At 40.9% G+C, this 14350-nt stretch overlaps 1 protein-coding gene across 1 annotated transcript in view; it reads left to right on the top strand.

Annotated features, from left to right (window-relative positions):
* LOC126278369 (odorant receptor Or2-like) overlaps window positions 1-14350 on the top strand; it is a 55318-nt gene that overhangs the window by 18886 nt on the left and 22082 nt on the right. The window contains exon 3 of the mRNA XM_049978438.1: window positions 12274-12373. Coding sequence (XP_049834395.1) covers window positions 12274-12373 — 100 coding nt within the window. The remainder of the gene's footprint in view (window positions 1-12273; window positions 12374-14350) is intronic.

A 14350-nucleotide genomic window follows, 5' to 3' on the forward strand; every position in this document is an offset into this window, starting at 1 on the left:
ATGGTGCGGCATTATGAGAGGAAGGGTAATGGGCCCCCATTTAATCGATGGAAATCTAAATGGTGTAATGTATTCTAATTTCCTCCGTAATGTTCTACTGATGTTACTACAATATGTTTCACTCCATGGCAGAATGGCGATGTACTTCCAACATGATGGATGTCCGGCACATAGCTCGCGTGCGGTTGAAGCGGTATTGAATAGAATATTTCATGACAGGTGGATTGGTCGTCGAAGCAACATATCTTGGCCCCCACGTTCACCGGATCTGACGTCCCCGTATTACTTCCTGTGGGAAAAAAAGGTTCAAATAAAAAAAAGGTTCAAATGGCCCTGAGCACTATGGGACTCAACTTCTCAGGTCATTAGTCCCCTAAAATGTAGAACTAGTTAAACCTAACTAACCTAAGGACATCACACACATCCATGCCCGAGGCAGGATTCGAACCTGCGACCGTAGCGGTCTCGCCTTTCTAGACTGCAGCGCCTAGAACCGCACGGCCACTTCGGCCGGCTCCTGTGGGGAAAGTTGAAGGACATTTGCTATTGTGATCCACCGACACCGCCTGATAACATGCGTCAGGAATGCCGTTACACGTATTGCCAAATGCATTGAGGTTGACGAACATCATTTTGAGCATTAATTGCATTAATGTGGTATTTACAGGTAATGACGCTGTAACAGCAAGCGTCCTCAGAAATGATAAGTTCACAAAGGTACATGTATCACACTGGAACAACCGAAATGAAATGTTTAAACGTACCTATGTTGTGTATTTTAATTTAAAAAACCTATCTGTGGCCAACTGTTCGTCTAAAATTGTGGGCCATATGTTTATGACTATTACAGCGCCATCTATCACAAAGCGAGAAAAGTGGTCCAAATAAAACATTCATATTTCTTTACGTACTACACTAATATGTAATAAAAAATATGGGTTTCTATTTAAAAAAAACGCAGTTGTTATCCGTTTGACTAACGATAGCGCCATCTGGTTTCCCCTACAAGCTAAACGTGTTTCGTGCTTTGTAGTTTTTTTCGTTTCATGCTTATTTCGTGAGATATTTGGCCCGGTCGCGATCAATGGACCACCCTGTATATGTAATTTTGTGACATCCAACCAAACAAATTTCCTTTTTCTGACGAATACACGTCCAGATCGTCCGCTCTCAAACCTCTGCCATCCCTCTCCCCATATCCAACATTGTTGGCGGCTCGCATCCAACTGCCCAACGCTACGCGCAGTTCACATCCAACCGTCCAACACTACAATAGCGAATATTCCAACAATGAGTCCAACCAGCCACAGTCAGTGATTTTCATACAGAGCGCTACGTGGCGTTACCAATATAAAAACCTAAACAGCCTTTATACACTGTCACCTGTTAGGACACGTCGGAATGATAAATTTTTAGAAAATCTGACAAGTTAAGTATGTGGGTCGTTTGAATGGATGTGGCTGATAAGATAGATAAGTGTGCTAACATGGCCATCTGTAGGCACATACATGTTCCTGCTAAACTGATGCACGCACGCGTCCACAGCGAGGTGAAGCACGGTTAAATAGAGAAGCTGTTTTGATGAATCACGCAGCTACATAGTAAGTTATGTGTTCATTTATATTTTAGTAATGCTTGAGGTGAGTTACAGACATAGATGTAGACCGGAGTGTATCAAATATTCTGCACTCAGTATCTGGGTTTAAGGTGCCCGGTGAATCTCGGTTCTTCGTAATTGCTACAACAGCGTCAAGGTATCTTACAAGCAAACGTTATGAAGAGATAAGTTAGACGCGCACATTTAAAAGTCAGCAGGCAGTCTGATTTCTTACAATGACTGAAGACAAACTATTTCTTGCTGCAGCTCTGCATAGACGAACTGAGTATCATCACGCTGGTTGTCTTAATCTCAAAGCCTTTCTCGCACTATTGATCTGTAATGCACCTTATGCTAATACTTTTATTTCATAGTGCATTAGAGAGGGGTCCACATCTTCGCAGGAACATAATTTTTTGTTGGTTTTAATAGTCAAACACGTTTGACCACAGCTGTGTCAGCCTCAATGTTCTTTTTAACTTGTTTCTGAAATGTATACAGGAAAATTTTATGTAGATTAAGTAAATGTTAGACAAGAATCTCCTGCTGTTTGCCTTTTATTTGCATTGTGGGTATCCTAATTCGCCTCAAGTCTACATTAATTTAATGTGACATCTGTAGCACAGGGATATTATGGAAAGGCCTGAATGGAATTTTTGTTTTTAATACTACTTGAAGCTACATGTTGCGGTAAAGTAGTGGTATATACCCCTCAATTTACATTTACCATAGCTGTATTCGACTAGTCCTGACCTGTCTTGGTTTCATCTCTCTGCCACATGTGTTTTTGTTTCTGTTTTTATATTTAAAATAACCTGTGGACATCATTTGGTACGGAGAAATATATAGTGTCGTTTGTTACTTAGAAGTCATGCTGACTATTTTAACATCGTTTACTTAGATTTTCTCACGCTCATTGGTAAACTGTTGGTCTTATCACGTTGCTATGGCTTAGACACACATTTCACTGCATCATTTAGGTCTCTTATTTGAACCTGACAGAATGATTTGCGGGTGCGAAATTTGAATTGTTTCCGATTTCTTTTCCTTTTGTGTGTGTGTGTGGGGGGGGGGGGGAGGTGGGTGGGTGTAAGTGTGTGTCCGCGTGTGTGTGTGTGTGTGCGTGTGTGTGTGTGTTAGAGAGTGTATACAAACTTGCTTATGTGGTTTCTATTCTGTGTTGTTTCATAGTTCGGTTAGATTGTTGAATAATGTTTTGTTGCATAGTACTGTTTGATCATTGACGACTTTTTGGCCTTGTGTAATTTTAAAACAGTGTTTTAAGATCTGGAGGCATACTTCTATGTCACAAGTTTGCTCGTTGTTATCAGTGTGATGGACTGAAAATGCAGAGTGTGTGCTGTTGTTTTTCACTGCTTATAAATGTTCTATGTGCCTTGTTTTGAGATTTACACATGACTGTCTAACATAAACTCAATCACAGTCTTTGTAACTTAACTTGTATACACCTCATTTACTGAATTTGTCTGTAATGGTGTTTTTAATTTTCAGGAACAAATTATTTGTTCTGTATTCATTGCTTTCTCGTAATGTGTCCTAGTGTAAGCGTTATTTTGTTGTCCGACGTTTGGACAAGAAGAGAATAGAAGCTTTCGAAATGTGGTGCTACAGAAGAATGCTCAAGATTAGATGGGTAGATCACATAACTAATGAGGAAGTATTGAAGAGGATTGGGGAGAACAGAAGTTTGTGGCACAACTTTACTAGAAGAAGGGGCCGGTTGGTAGGACATGTTCTGAGGCATCAAGGAATCACCAATTTAGTATTGGGGGGCAGCATGGAGGGTATAAATCGTAGGGGGAGACCAAGAGATGAATACACTAAGCAGATTCAGAAGGATATACGTTTCAGTAGGTACTGGGAGATGAAGAAGCTTGCACAGGATAAAGTATCATGGAGAGCTGCATCAAACCAGTCTCAGGACTGAAGACCACAACAACAATGTTATTGTGTGGCTTGTTTTTCTGTTGTGTGTGGTTTCCTCGTCTAGAACTATTTGTGTGTACTCTGTTGTGTGGTTGTAACTGGTGTGCTTTGCTGTAATACTGTTTAATGTGCTTGATGTCAGTTTTGTTTTAATTTATTGTTTTAATTTCTTTGCTGTGTTTATTTTGTTACAATTTTCAGTGGCAATTTGCTTGATTATCATTAGTTCTTCCATGTAATTATTTGAATTCAATGTAATTGTGTTACATCTGTGTAGGAGTTATTGGTTTTTTGTGCACAGTGGGACAGTTTGATCTGATGTGAATTATTGTACTCAGTGATGCAGGTTTTCTGTATACAAAAAGCCTGTGTATGTGGTTTCTGTTTTCTGTTGTGATTTTCAGAAAGTTTCATTTTTTGGTTACTTCTGTTTCAGAGGATGTTTGAGTAGCAACATTGATACCTCTGTTTAACAGAAATACCTGGTCATTCGTTTATCATCAATGTAGCAGTATCACAGTATTACTTTTTACTGTCTATGATTGATTACTTCTTCAAAGGTTTGGTTTTCTGGATTATTAAGGGAGATACTGGCCTGTAACTCAATTATTCCAGGCCCCTATGCCCTACGCATTGGTTGCAGAATTCATCTTTACAGTTTACACTTTCAAAATTTTTCAGAGCTTTTTCTCTGTCTTAGTTGTCTTTGAATTATTATCATTGTTTCTTCAGTTCGTATGTAAATGTACACTAAAGCGATGTCAAATGAGAATAGTATAATTGTGTTGGGTATAATCATGTCTTTGCTATTATATATTAAATCATTAGTCTTTTCTAACCTTCTGTTGTCTGAATACATGATGTTTTTTCTTCCTACGGACTTCAGTGATTCCTTGATATACTACATGATGACTAACATTCTCCACTTGTCTAGATTGATGACGACTGCATTGCGTGTCCTCAGTTTGTTCTGTATGGCTCTGGTTGTTTTTCCCTGTGTCGCTATTTTCTGATTGTTGACGGTATTACTGTTCTTTCTAATAATCTGTCTGATTTCTTCTGTTATCAGTTCACTAGTTAATCCTTCATTGTATCTTCCTATCTTACAATTTTATTATATTCTTTCCATGTATGGTCCAAATACCATGGGCTCAGTTACTTCATTCTTAAGTTTAGGACATCATTGTATTAATAATATAGCAAGTTCAGGAAAGTTAGGATAAAGATAATAAAAATGTACATGCAAACTGCACTAACCGAAGATGAAGCGCCAGAAAAAGTGTATGGGGATATTGAAATTTATAAATCAGTACACAAAGGGAGGTGATAATCTAATACTCACGCATAATTGAAATGCTGTCGTACCGGAAAGAACTTGGTATTACAGGAGAATATGGGCTCGATGCAATAGTGATTAAGAAGAACCATTAATTAGGTTCTGGAATAAATTTCACCCAGCATTATCGTATACTTAGTTCAAAACTTAGATAAGGAGGAATTATACTCTAAAGCGGGATGGCGACAAGGAAAAACATCGCCTAGATTGTATCGCGATGAGACATAGGTTAGGATTTTGGATACTGTACTGTAAAGTATACCCTGGACTCTTATTACAAAATAATGTTTAGTAGGAGAAAGATTAAGATAATAACAAAGAAGAATCATTGTGACAAGAACTGGAGATACTGTAGTACTCTGAAAGGACTAGATAATTTTGAAATTCTGTAAAGCTATAGATACTGCGATACTGAAGTAACAGTAAGCAGTTCAGCTGAAAAGAGATTGAAATTTCTAAAAAAAAAGGGCCCTCCGCAAGTTTAACATACAAGTGGAGGGAAGATAACTGCGAAGCATCGGTGGATAACAGAAGAAATACTTCAGTTGACCGACGAAAGAAGGAAGTACAAAAATTCTCAAGAGAATATAGGATTACGATAATATGGGTCACCAAGGAAATAAATATACACTCCTGAAAATTGAAATAAGAACACCGTGAATTCATTGTCCCAGGAAGGGGAAACTTTATTGACACCTTCCTGGGGTCAGATACATCACATGATCACACTGACAGAACCACAGGCACATAGACACAGGCAACAGAGCATGCACAATGTCGGCACTAGTACAGTGTATATCCACCTTTCGCAGCAATGCAGGCTGCTATTCTCCCATGGAGACGATCGTAGAGATGCTGGATGTAGTCCTGCGGAACGGCTTGCCATGCCATTTCCACCTGGCGCCTCAGTTGGACCAGCGTTCGTGCTGGACGTGCAGACCGCGTGAGACGACGCTTCTTCCAGACCCAAACATGCTCAATGGGGGACAGATCCGGAGATCTTGCTGGCCAGGGTAGTTGACTTACACCTTCTAGAGCACGTTGGGTGGCACGGGATACATGCGGACGTGCATTGTCCTGTTGGAACAGCAAGTTCCCTTGCCGGTCTAGGAATGGTAGAACGATGGGTTCGATGACGGTTTGGATGTACCGTGCACTATTCAGTGTCCCCACGACGATCACCAGAGGTGTACGGCCAGTGTAGGAGATCGCTCCCCACACCATGATGCCGGGTGTTGGCCCTGTGTGCCTCGGTCGTATGCAGTCCTGATTGTGGCGCTCACCTGCACGGCGCCAAACACGCATACGACCATCACTGGCACCAAGGCAGAAGCGAGTCTCATCGCTGAAGACGACTCGTCTCCATTCGTCCCTCCATTCACGCCTGTCGCAACACCACTGGAGGCGGGCTGCACGATGTTGGGGCGTGAGCGGAAGACGGCCTAACGGCGTGCGGGACCGAAGCCCAGCTTCATGGAGACGGTTGCGAATGGTCCTCGCCGATACCCCAGGAGCAACAGTGTCCCTAATGTGCTGGGAAGTGGCGGTGCGGTCCCCTACGGCACTGCGTAGGATCCTACGGTCTTGGCGTGCATCCGTGCGTCGCTGCGGTCCGGTCCCAGGTCGACGGGCACATGAACCTTCCGCCGACCACTGGCGACAACTTCGATGTACTGTGGAGACCTCACGCCCCACGTGTTGAGCAATTCGGCGGTACGTCCACCCGGCCTCCCGCATGCCCACTATACACCCTCGCTCAAAGTCCGTCAACTGCACATACGGTTCACGTCCACGCTGTCGCGGCATGCTACCAGTGTTAAAGACTGCGATGGAGCTCCGTATGCCACGGCAAACTGGCTGACACTGACGGCGGCGGTGCACAAATGCTGCGCAGCTAGCGCCATTCGACGGCCAACACCGCGTTTCCTGGTGTGTCCGCTGTGCCGTGCGTGTGATCATTGCTTGTAGAGCCCTCTCGCAGTGTCCGGAGCAAGTATGGTGGGTCTGACACACCGGTGTCAATGTGTTCTTTTTTCCATTTCCACGAGTGTATATCCAGTTCAGTAAAGCTAGAATAAGATGAATGCTGGAAGAATGTGAATAAATCGAAAGATAAATGTCATCTGAGGAACGGATAGAGCTTATAGCACAGTCAATATAATCTATGGTGAAATTAAAAGCAGAGGTACTAAAATTAAGAGTTCACAATGAATCATTCCCTCATATTTGAGGAGAGAATGGATAGATGGAAAGAATACACTACTCGCCTCGGCAGAGTGGAAGAAGTCTGTCTGATAACATGATAGAAAAAATAATGGAAGGCGGTCCAGTAATGCAATCAGAGTTTGTCAGAGCTTTGACGTACTAGAAAACAAACAAGAGCGAACGCATACTTTTCAGGCAGGTGCATATAACCTATGAGATTGGAGATCACTATCGAATTTGCAGCAAAACTCCTGAGCACAGTCCACAAAGAGCAATAGCTTTTGCACAATCAGTGCGACAGTTCATACACAAGCATAATATACAAAGCAAAAACATAAAATTGAGGATTGTTTGGCGACGATCGGTTTGTTTTAAGAAAACGCAAACGCAGAAGAGGCGGTTCTGATGTTGAGCTTGACAGTGGACGGAACACTTAAGAAACGTCAAGAGATCTACATATGATTTTTCGAAACAGGAAACGTGCTCGAATTTGTATAATGGTGCAAGATGGACGAAATGCTAAGAAAAATACTTACAAGCTATACCGAAATCTGGGTAATATAGAACATACGTAAGAACCGACACGAAATAACACAAATGGAAAACTAAGTACGAAGTGCTCGGATGAAAATGTGTGTAAGACAGGGATGCAGCCTTTCACCCCTGCTGTTGTTGTCGAAGATAAACTTCTTCATGGTTTAAAGTTTGAATAACAATAATCGGCAATGTCGGCTGAAGACTTGCTGCATCATAGGCGGGACAGTACGGAACATAGGTTCAGAACATTGTCTTCCCTTTGATGTGGGAAACTGCCCTAAAAGACGGAAGAATGGGCAATGATTAATGATATGAGGATGTGGCAGGCAATGGAAACCACACTATTAACGACAAACAGTGCGTATCCACATAGTATGTTGCCTATAATTGAAAAAGTGTCCTGAAGGTCCCTCCTTTGGGAAAATATTTGGTGTTAGTACCACATGTGGACCTTCAGCAAGTGGCTGCGAGGGACCAGGTGACCACGATAAAAGATGGAGTACCAAACGGAGAATTACATGTCACACATTTGTATTGGTGGTGGACTTAGAAAGACTGGAAAGGGAAGTGTAGATACCTAATCTAGATGTAGTGGGACTTGGGGAAGTGAACCAGAAGTAAGGTAAGGCTCTCTGGTCAGAGGAATAACAGGTAATACCAATAGAAGCACAAAATTCGTTCTGAACAGAAAGATAGGATTAAAAGTCAGTTACTGTGAACAAGACTGTGATTGGGTTGCTCTCATCAGATTCGACAGCAAACCAACGCAAGCCACTACAGTTCAGGTATGCATGCCAACGTTCAACGAAGATGATGAAAAGATAGAGAAACTATATGAAGATATCTTGTGTGTAGCTCAGTATACAAAGGGCAACTAAAATCTAATAAACATGGAGGATTCATCACGGTTGTAGTGGAAGAAATAGAAGAAAGAGATACAGTAGGATATGGACTTGGTAGTAGGAATGAGAAAGAAAAATTACTAATTGGCATAATTTCAGGCAGTAACAGCGAATTCTCTCTTCAAGATTTACACAAAGAAGAGGTATACTTGGACGACTGAGAGAACCATGAACATTCCAACTGAATTCAATTATAGTCAGACAGAGACTCTGAAATCAGATACTGGATTGTAAGTTGTTCCCAGGAGCACATATAGCCTGAGTAATGATGAATAGTAGCCGGCCGCGGTGGCCGAGCGGATCTAGGAGCTTCAGTCCAGATACGCGCTGCTGCTATGGTCCCAGGTTCGAATCCTGCCTTGGGCATGGATGTGTGTGATGTCCTGAGGTTAGGTTTAAATAGTTCTAAGTCTAGGGGTCTGATTACCTCCGACATTAACTCCCATAGTGCTTAGAGCCATTTGAACATTTTTTATGAATAGTAGACTGAGGTATGAGGAGAAACACTGTGGAAGAAAATGGTATATTGAAATAGCGAGGACTGGTGAGAAACTTCTAAAATTAGAGAAGGATGTTGATAGGGCAATAAGGAATAGAACAGTAGACTGTCAAATAGAGAAGGGTCTATAACTCTAAAAAGGACCTTCACAGATGGTAAACAGACAAACATTCTTGAAGGAAAGTAACTGCAGAGAAAGTTTGGGTAACGAAAGATACACGTCAGTTGATCTATGAAATAAAGATTGTCTCAGCATATAGTGAAATCAAAACAAACGTAGTTGAAAATGAAAACCACGGTCGGTAACCTTCAGAGTCCAACGTTAAGTCCGCTGTTAAAACGAAAGCAGAGATCGGCTGTGTGTAAAGAGTATATTGAGGGCCTCTGTGAGAGGGAGGACTTGTCGCACGACTTGACAGAAAAAGAAAAGAGAGTAAATGTGGAAGACATAGAACAATGAATATTAGTATCAGAGTTAAAACAACTCTGGAAGATTTGCGATAAAATAGTGTAGGAAAGACAGATAATATTCCAACTGAAAATTTCAAACCATTTGAGGGAATGGCATCCAAAAGGCTATTCACGTTGGTGTTTATAATGTCTGAGACTGGAGACGTAGCATCAGATTTTCGAAAAAATATAATCCGCAAAATTCAGCAAACAGCAGAAGTAGGTAATTTCGAGAACCGTGGAAAAATCACCTTAACAGCCCATGCATTCAGGCCCCTGCCAAAAATAATATACAGAAGAATGGAAAAGGAAATCGAGGATCTGTTAGATGATCATTTTCGTTTTAGAAAAGGTAAAGGCGCCAGAGGAGCAGTTCTGACTTTACGCTTCATAATGGAAGCAAGAATGAAGACAAATGCAGACACACACGTACGATCTGTCAACATAGAAAAAAAAACTGGACAGCATGAAATTCTGCAACATGTTCAAAATTCTAAGAGAAACATGAGGAAGCTCTAAGGAAAGAGGGAAAATATACAATATACGCAGCAACCAAAAGACAACACTGAGAATAGAAGATCAAGAATAAAGTTTGCGAATCAAATCGGGAAGAAGACACGGAGCAGACTCTCCCCGCTGCTGTTCAGTCCAAACACTAAAGGAGCTATGACAAAAAATAAAGGATATGTTTCCATTAGAATTCAGGGTGAAAAGATATCAGTATAAGATTCGCTGATGACACAGCTGTCCTAAGTGATAGTGAAAAAATGTTAAAGGATCTGTTGAATGGAATGAACAGTCTAATGATTACATGGTACGAATTGAGAGCAACCGGAAAAGACAAAAGACATGAGATGAAACAGAAATGAGAATACCGAGAAGACTGACAACAAAATTTGTGATTACGAAGTAGAAGAAGTTAAGGAATTCTGCTACCTTTCAAGCATAGTAGCACGTCACACAGAAAAGAAGGACATAAAAGGCAGAGAGGGTATTCCTGTCCAGGTCAACTCTACTGGTATCAATCATAAGCTTAATTGGAGGACGAAACTGGATGTTTGTTTGGAGCTCAGCATGGTAGTGAATAATGGACAGTGAGGGAACAGGGACAGTGGAGAATCAATGCCCTTGAGGTATTACACTACAGAAGAACGTTGAAAAGTAGATGGACTAATGAGATAAAGAGTGATGAGAATCTTCGGAGAATCGGCGAAGAGCGGAACATATAGAAATCTCTGATAAGAAGGACGAACAAGATGGTAGGACTTCTGTTAAGACATCAGTGAACTACTTCCATGATACGAGAGGGAGACATAGAGGGGAATTCAAATGGTTCAAATGGCTCTCAACACTATGGGACGTAACATTTGAGGTCATCAGGCCCCTAGAACTTAGAACTACGTAAACCTAACTAACATAAGGACATCACTCACATCCATGCCCGAGGCAGGTTTCGAACCTGTGACCGTAGCGGTCGCGCGGTTCCAGACTGAAGCTCGGCCACATCGGACGGCTAGAGGGGAATGACTAAAGAGTAAAGTAGAGGTTGGAATATATCCAGTAAATAACTGAGACTTACGGTGCAAATCTGAGAAGAAGAGATTGGCGGATGAGAGAAATTTGTAGCTTGCCTCATCAAAGTAGCGAGATGACGGCCTCAAAAAGTGTATCAAACATAAGTCTTAATTGTAAGGAAGAAAATGCACAGATCTGTATGCTGGTGAAACTTGTACTGTAGGAAATCCGGAACAGAACAGAATGGAATCATCTGAGATGTGGTGCTACATGTAAATACTGAAAACTAGGCGGGTGGATAAGATAAGGAGTGAGGATGTTTTCCACAGAATCGGAGAGGGAAAGAATATATGGAAAACACAGACAAGAAAAAAGGAAAAGACGATGGTACTCCTTTTAAAACATCAGGGAGCTGTAGACCGTTGAAACTGAAAGACACGACAGCAATAATATTAACTGGGACGTTAGGAGTCAGTTAACGCAGTAGAGGAAGTCTTGAGTGGCTGTGTTAGACCAGTCATGCGACTGAAGACCAGAAAACAGTTACAATGTTCCAGTTCCAACTAAATAATTTGTTCCAGAACCTAGGTTACCGTAAGCAGTGAAGCACGTTGTAACCTGTGATACACCAGTGTGGAACTCGAAAAGTTTTTAAATGCTGAACGAGAACTTATAATCGTTGAAAGTGTCTGCTTCAGTGTAGATACATGGACGTTTAGAAATAATAAAAGTTGTATAGCTCTCACAGCATATTACATAACGTGTTTCGCTCAGTCCTTTAGAAGCATAACGTTTCACCACATATATTGGACTGTGTAGTTTTGTTACTTTTCTTTCATTCATTGCTGACAACCCCTTGCAACTAGACACACAGCTAAATGTATCCTTTTTATACGTCAGTTAGCAATAGTGTTTCCCAGTTGCATAACAGGAGAGCGCACACAACTTGCTTCGAGCAGTGGCAGGACGGCAGGTGGAGGGTGGAAAGGTTCTACACTCCTAAATCCTCATCTGTCAAATGTTCGCAAGGAAATTAATAAGCCGACCGGTGGCCGAGCGGTTCTAGGGTTCTAGGTGCTTCAGTCTGGAGCCGCTCGACCGCTACGGTAGCATGTTCGAATCCTGCCTCGGGCATGGATGTGTGTGGTCCTTAGGTTAGTTAGGTTTAAGTAGTTCTACGTTCAAGGGGACTGATGACCACAGATGTTAATTCACATAATGCTCATAGCCATTTTGACCATTTTTTGAACTCCTAAAACGTGTGCCCTGACACGTGTTTTAACAGGAATGCAGATTTGTTGGAGAAGACACTGGGTGCGATGTTGCTGGGGCAGAGCATATCTATTGGCGCCTCAACTTGCTTCCAAATGTTCCAACTTGCCACGGTACGTGAACACATCCAATAACTGTACAATCTGGAATCAACTGGTACGTATTGTTTACTCAATATTGTCATTTTGAAATCGATAGTGTGTTACTCCACGTTCTACATTAGTTACTTATTTAACTGTATAGTTCATTGGTCATCTAACAGATTTGTTTCCAGTATTGTCGAAACAGTCAGTTCTCACATGGGTTCTACTCATTAGAGCAGATAACTGTATGCTGATCATTTACAGATTGCTTAAAGCAGACAGATTAGATTGGATTAGTACTTGCTCCATAGATGATGAATACGACACTTCGTAATGATTTGAAACGTGTCAGATTAATAAAAGGTGCCCATACAAGATATTGCATTACACAAAATATTACACGACACTTATCACTTTTTTGCCGGGGGGTGGGGGGGAGTTACCCACTTGTTATATCCAAAAATTCATCTAATGAGTAGAAGTAGTTGCCATTCAGAAATTCTTTTAATTTCCTTTTAAATGGTATATGGCTACCTGTCAGACTTTTGATGCTATTAGGTAAGTGACCAAATACTTTTGTGGCAGCATAATTTACCCCCTTCTGAATCAAAGTTAGATTTAACATTGGGTAGAGAAGATCATCCTTTGTCCTAGTGTTGCAGCCATGTACACTGCTGCTTCTTGGAATTCGTTCGGACTGTTAATAACAAATTTCATAAATGAATAAATATATATATTGTGAGGATACAGTGAAGATCCCTAGCTCTTTAAGTAAGTGTCTGCAGGATGATCTTGGATGAGCTCCAGCAGTTAATCTGATCACACGCTTTTGTGCAATGAACACTCTTTTACTCAATGATGAGTTACTCCAGGATATGATTCCATAAGAAGGAAGACAATGAAAATATGGGCGGTGAGCTAATTAACTGAGATGTATATCGCCAAAATTTGCAATGACCCTAATAGTATAAGTAGCTGAACTCAAACGTTTCAGCAGATCTTCAGTGTGTTTTTCCCAGTTTAACCCCTCATCAATGCACACACCTAAAAACTTTGAATATTCTACCTTAGCTACCGATTTCTGATCGAAGTCTACATTTATTAATGTTGTCATTCCATTTACTGTGTGGAACTGTATATACAGTGTTTTGTCAAAGTTTAATGAGAGCCCATTTTCAGAGAACCACTTAATGATTTTCTGAAAAACATCGTTTACAATTTCAGCAGTTAATTCTTGGCCGTTGGGTGTGATAGCTATACTTGTATCATCGGCAAAAAGTACCACCTTTGCATCTTCGTGAATATAGAATGGCAAATCATTAATATATATTAAGAACAGCAGAGGACCCAAGACCGAACCTTATGGCACTGCATTCTTCATTGTTCCTCAGTTTGAGAAATCACCAGTTTTTTGCATATTATGTGAACTGCTTATTTCAGCTTTCTGCAGTCTTCCAGTTAGGTATGATTTAAACCATTTTAGCGCTGTCCCATTCATACCATAGTATATGAGCTTATCTAGAAGTATTCCATGATTTACACAACCAAAAGCCTTTGAGAGATCACAAAAAATTCCAATGGGTGACTTCTGGTTGCAGAGCATTTAACATTTCATCAGTGAAAGTATATACAGAATTTTTCGTTGAAAAACCTTACTGGAAACCAAATTGACATTTTGTTAAAACTTTATTCTTACAAAGGTGTGAAGCTAATGTACAATATATAACTTTTTCAGGAATTTTGGATAAGGCAGTCAGAAAAGTGAATGGGCGGTAGTTGTTGACATCAGATGCATCGCCTTTTTTATGCAGTGGTTTAACAATGGCATACTTCATTCTGTCTGGGAAAATACCCTGCTTCAGAGAGATATTACATATGTGGCTAAGAATCAAACTTATCTCTTGGGAAGAAGCTTTATTATCCTGCTGGAAATGCCTTCAATTCCATGTGTGCTTTTATTCTTGAGGTAGTTTATTATCTTCCTAATTTAGGAAGGAGAGGTGGGTG

Source organism: Schistocerca gregaria, chromosome 6 (genome assembly GCF_023897955.1).
Source record: "Schistocerca gregaria isolate iqSchGreg1 chromosome 6, iqSchGreg1.2, whole genome shotgun sequence".
Lineage (NCBI taxonomy): Eukaryota > Metazoa > Arthropoda > Insecta > Orthoptera > Acrididae > Schistocerca > Schistocerca gregaria.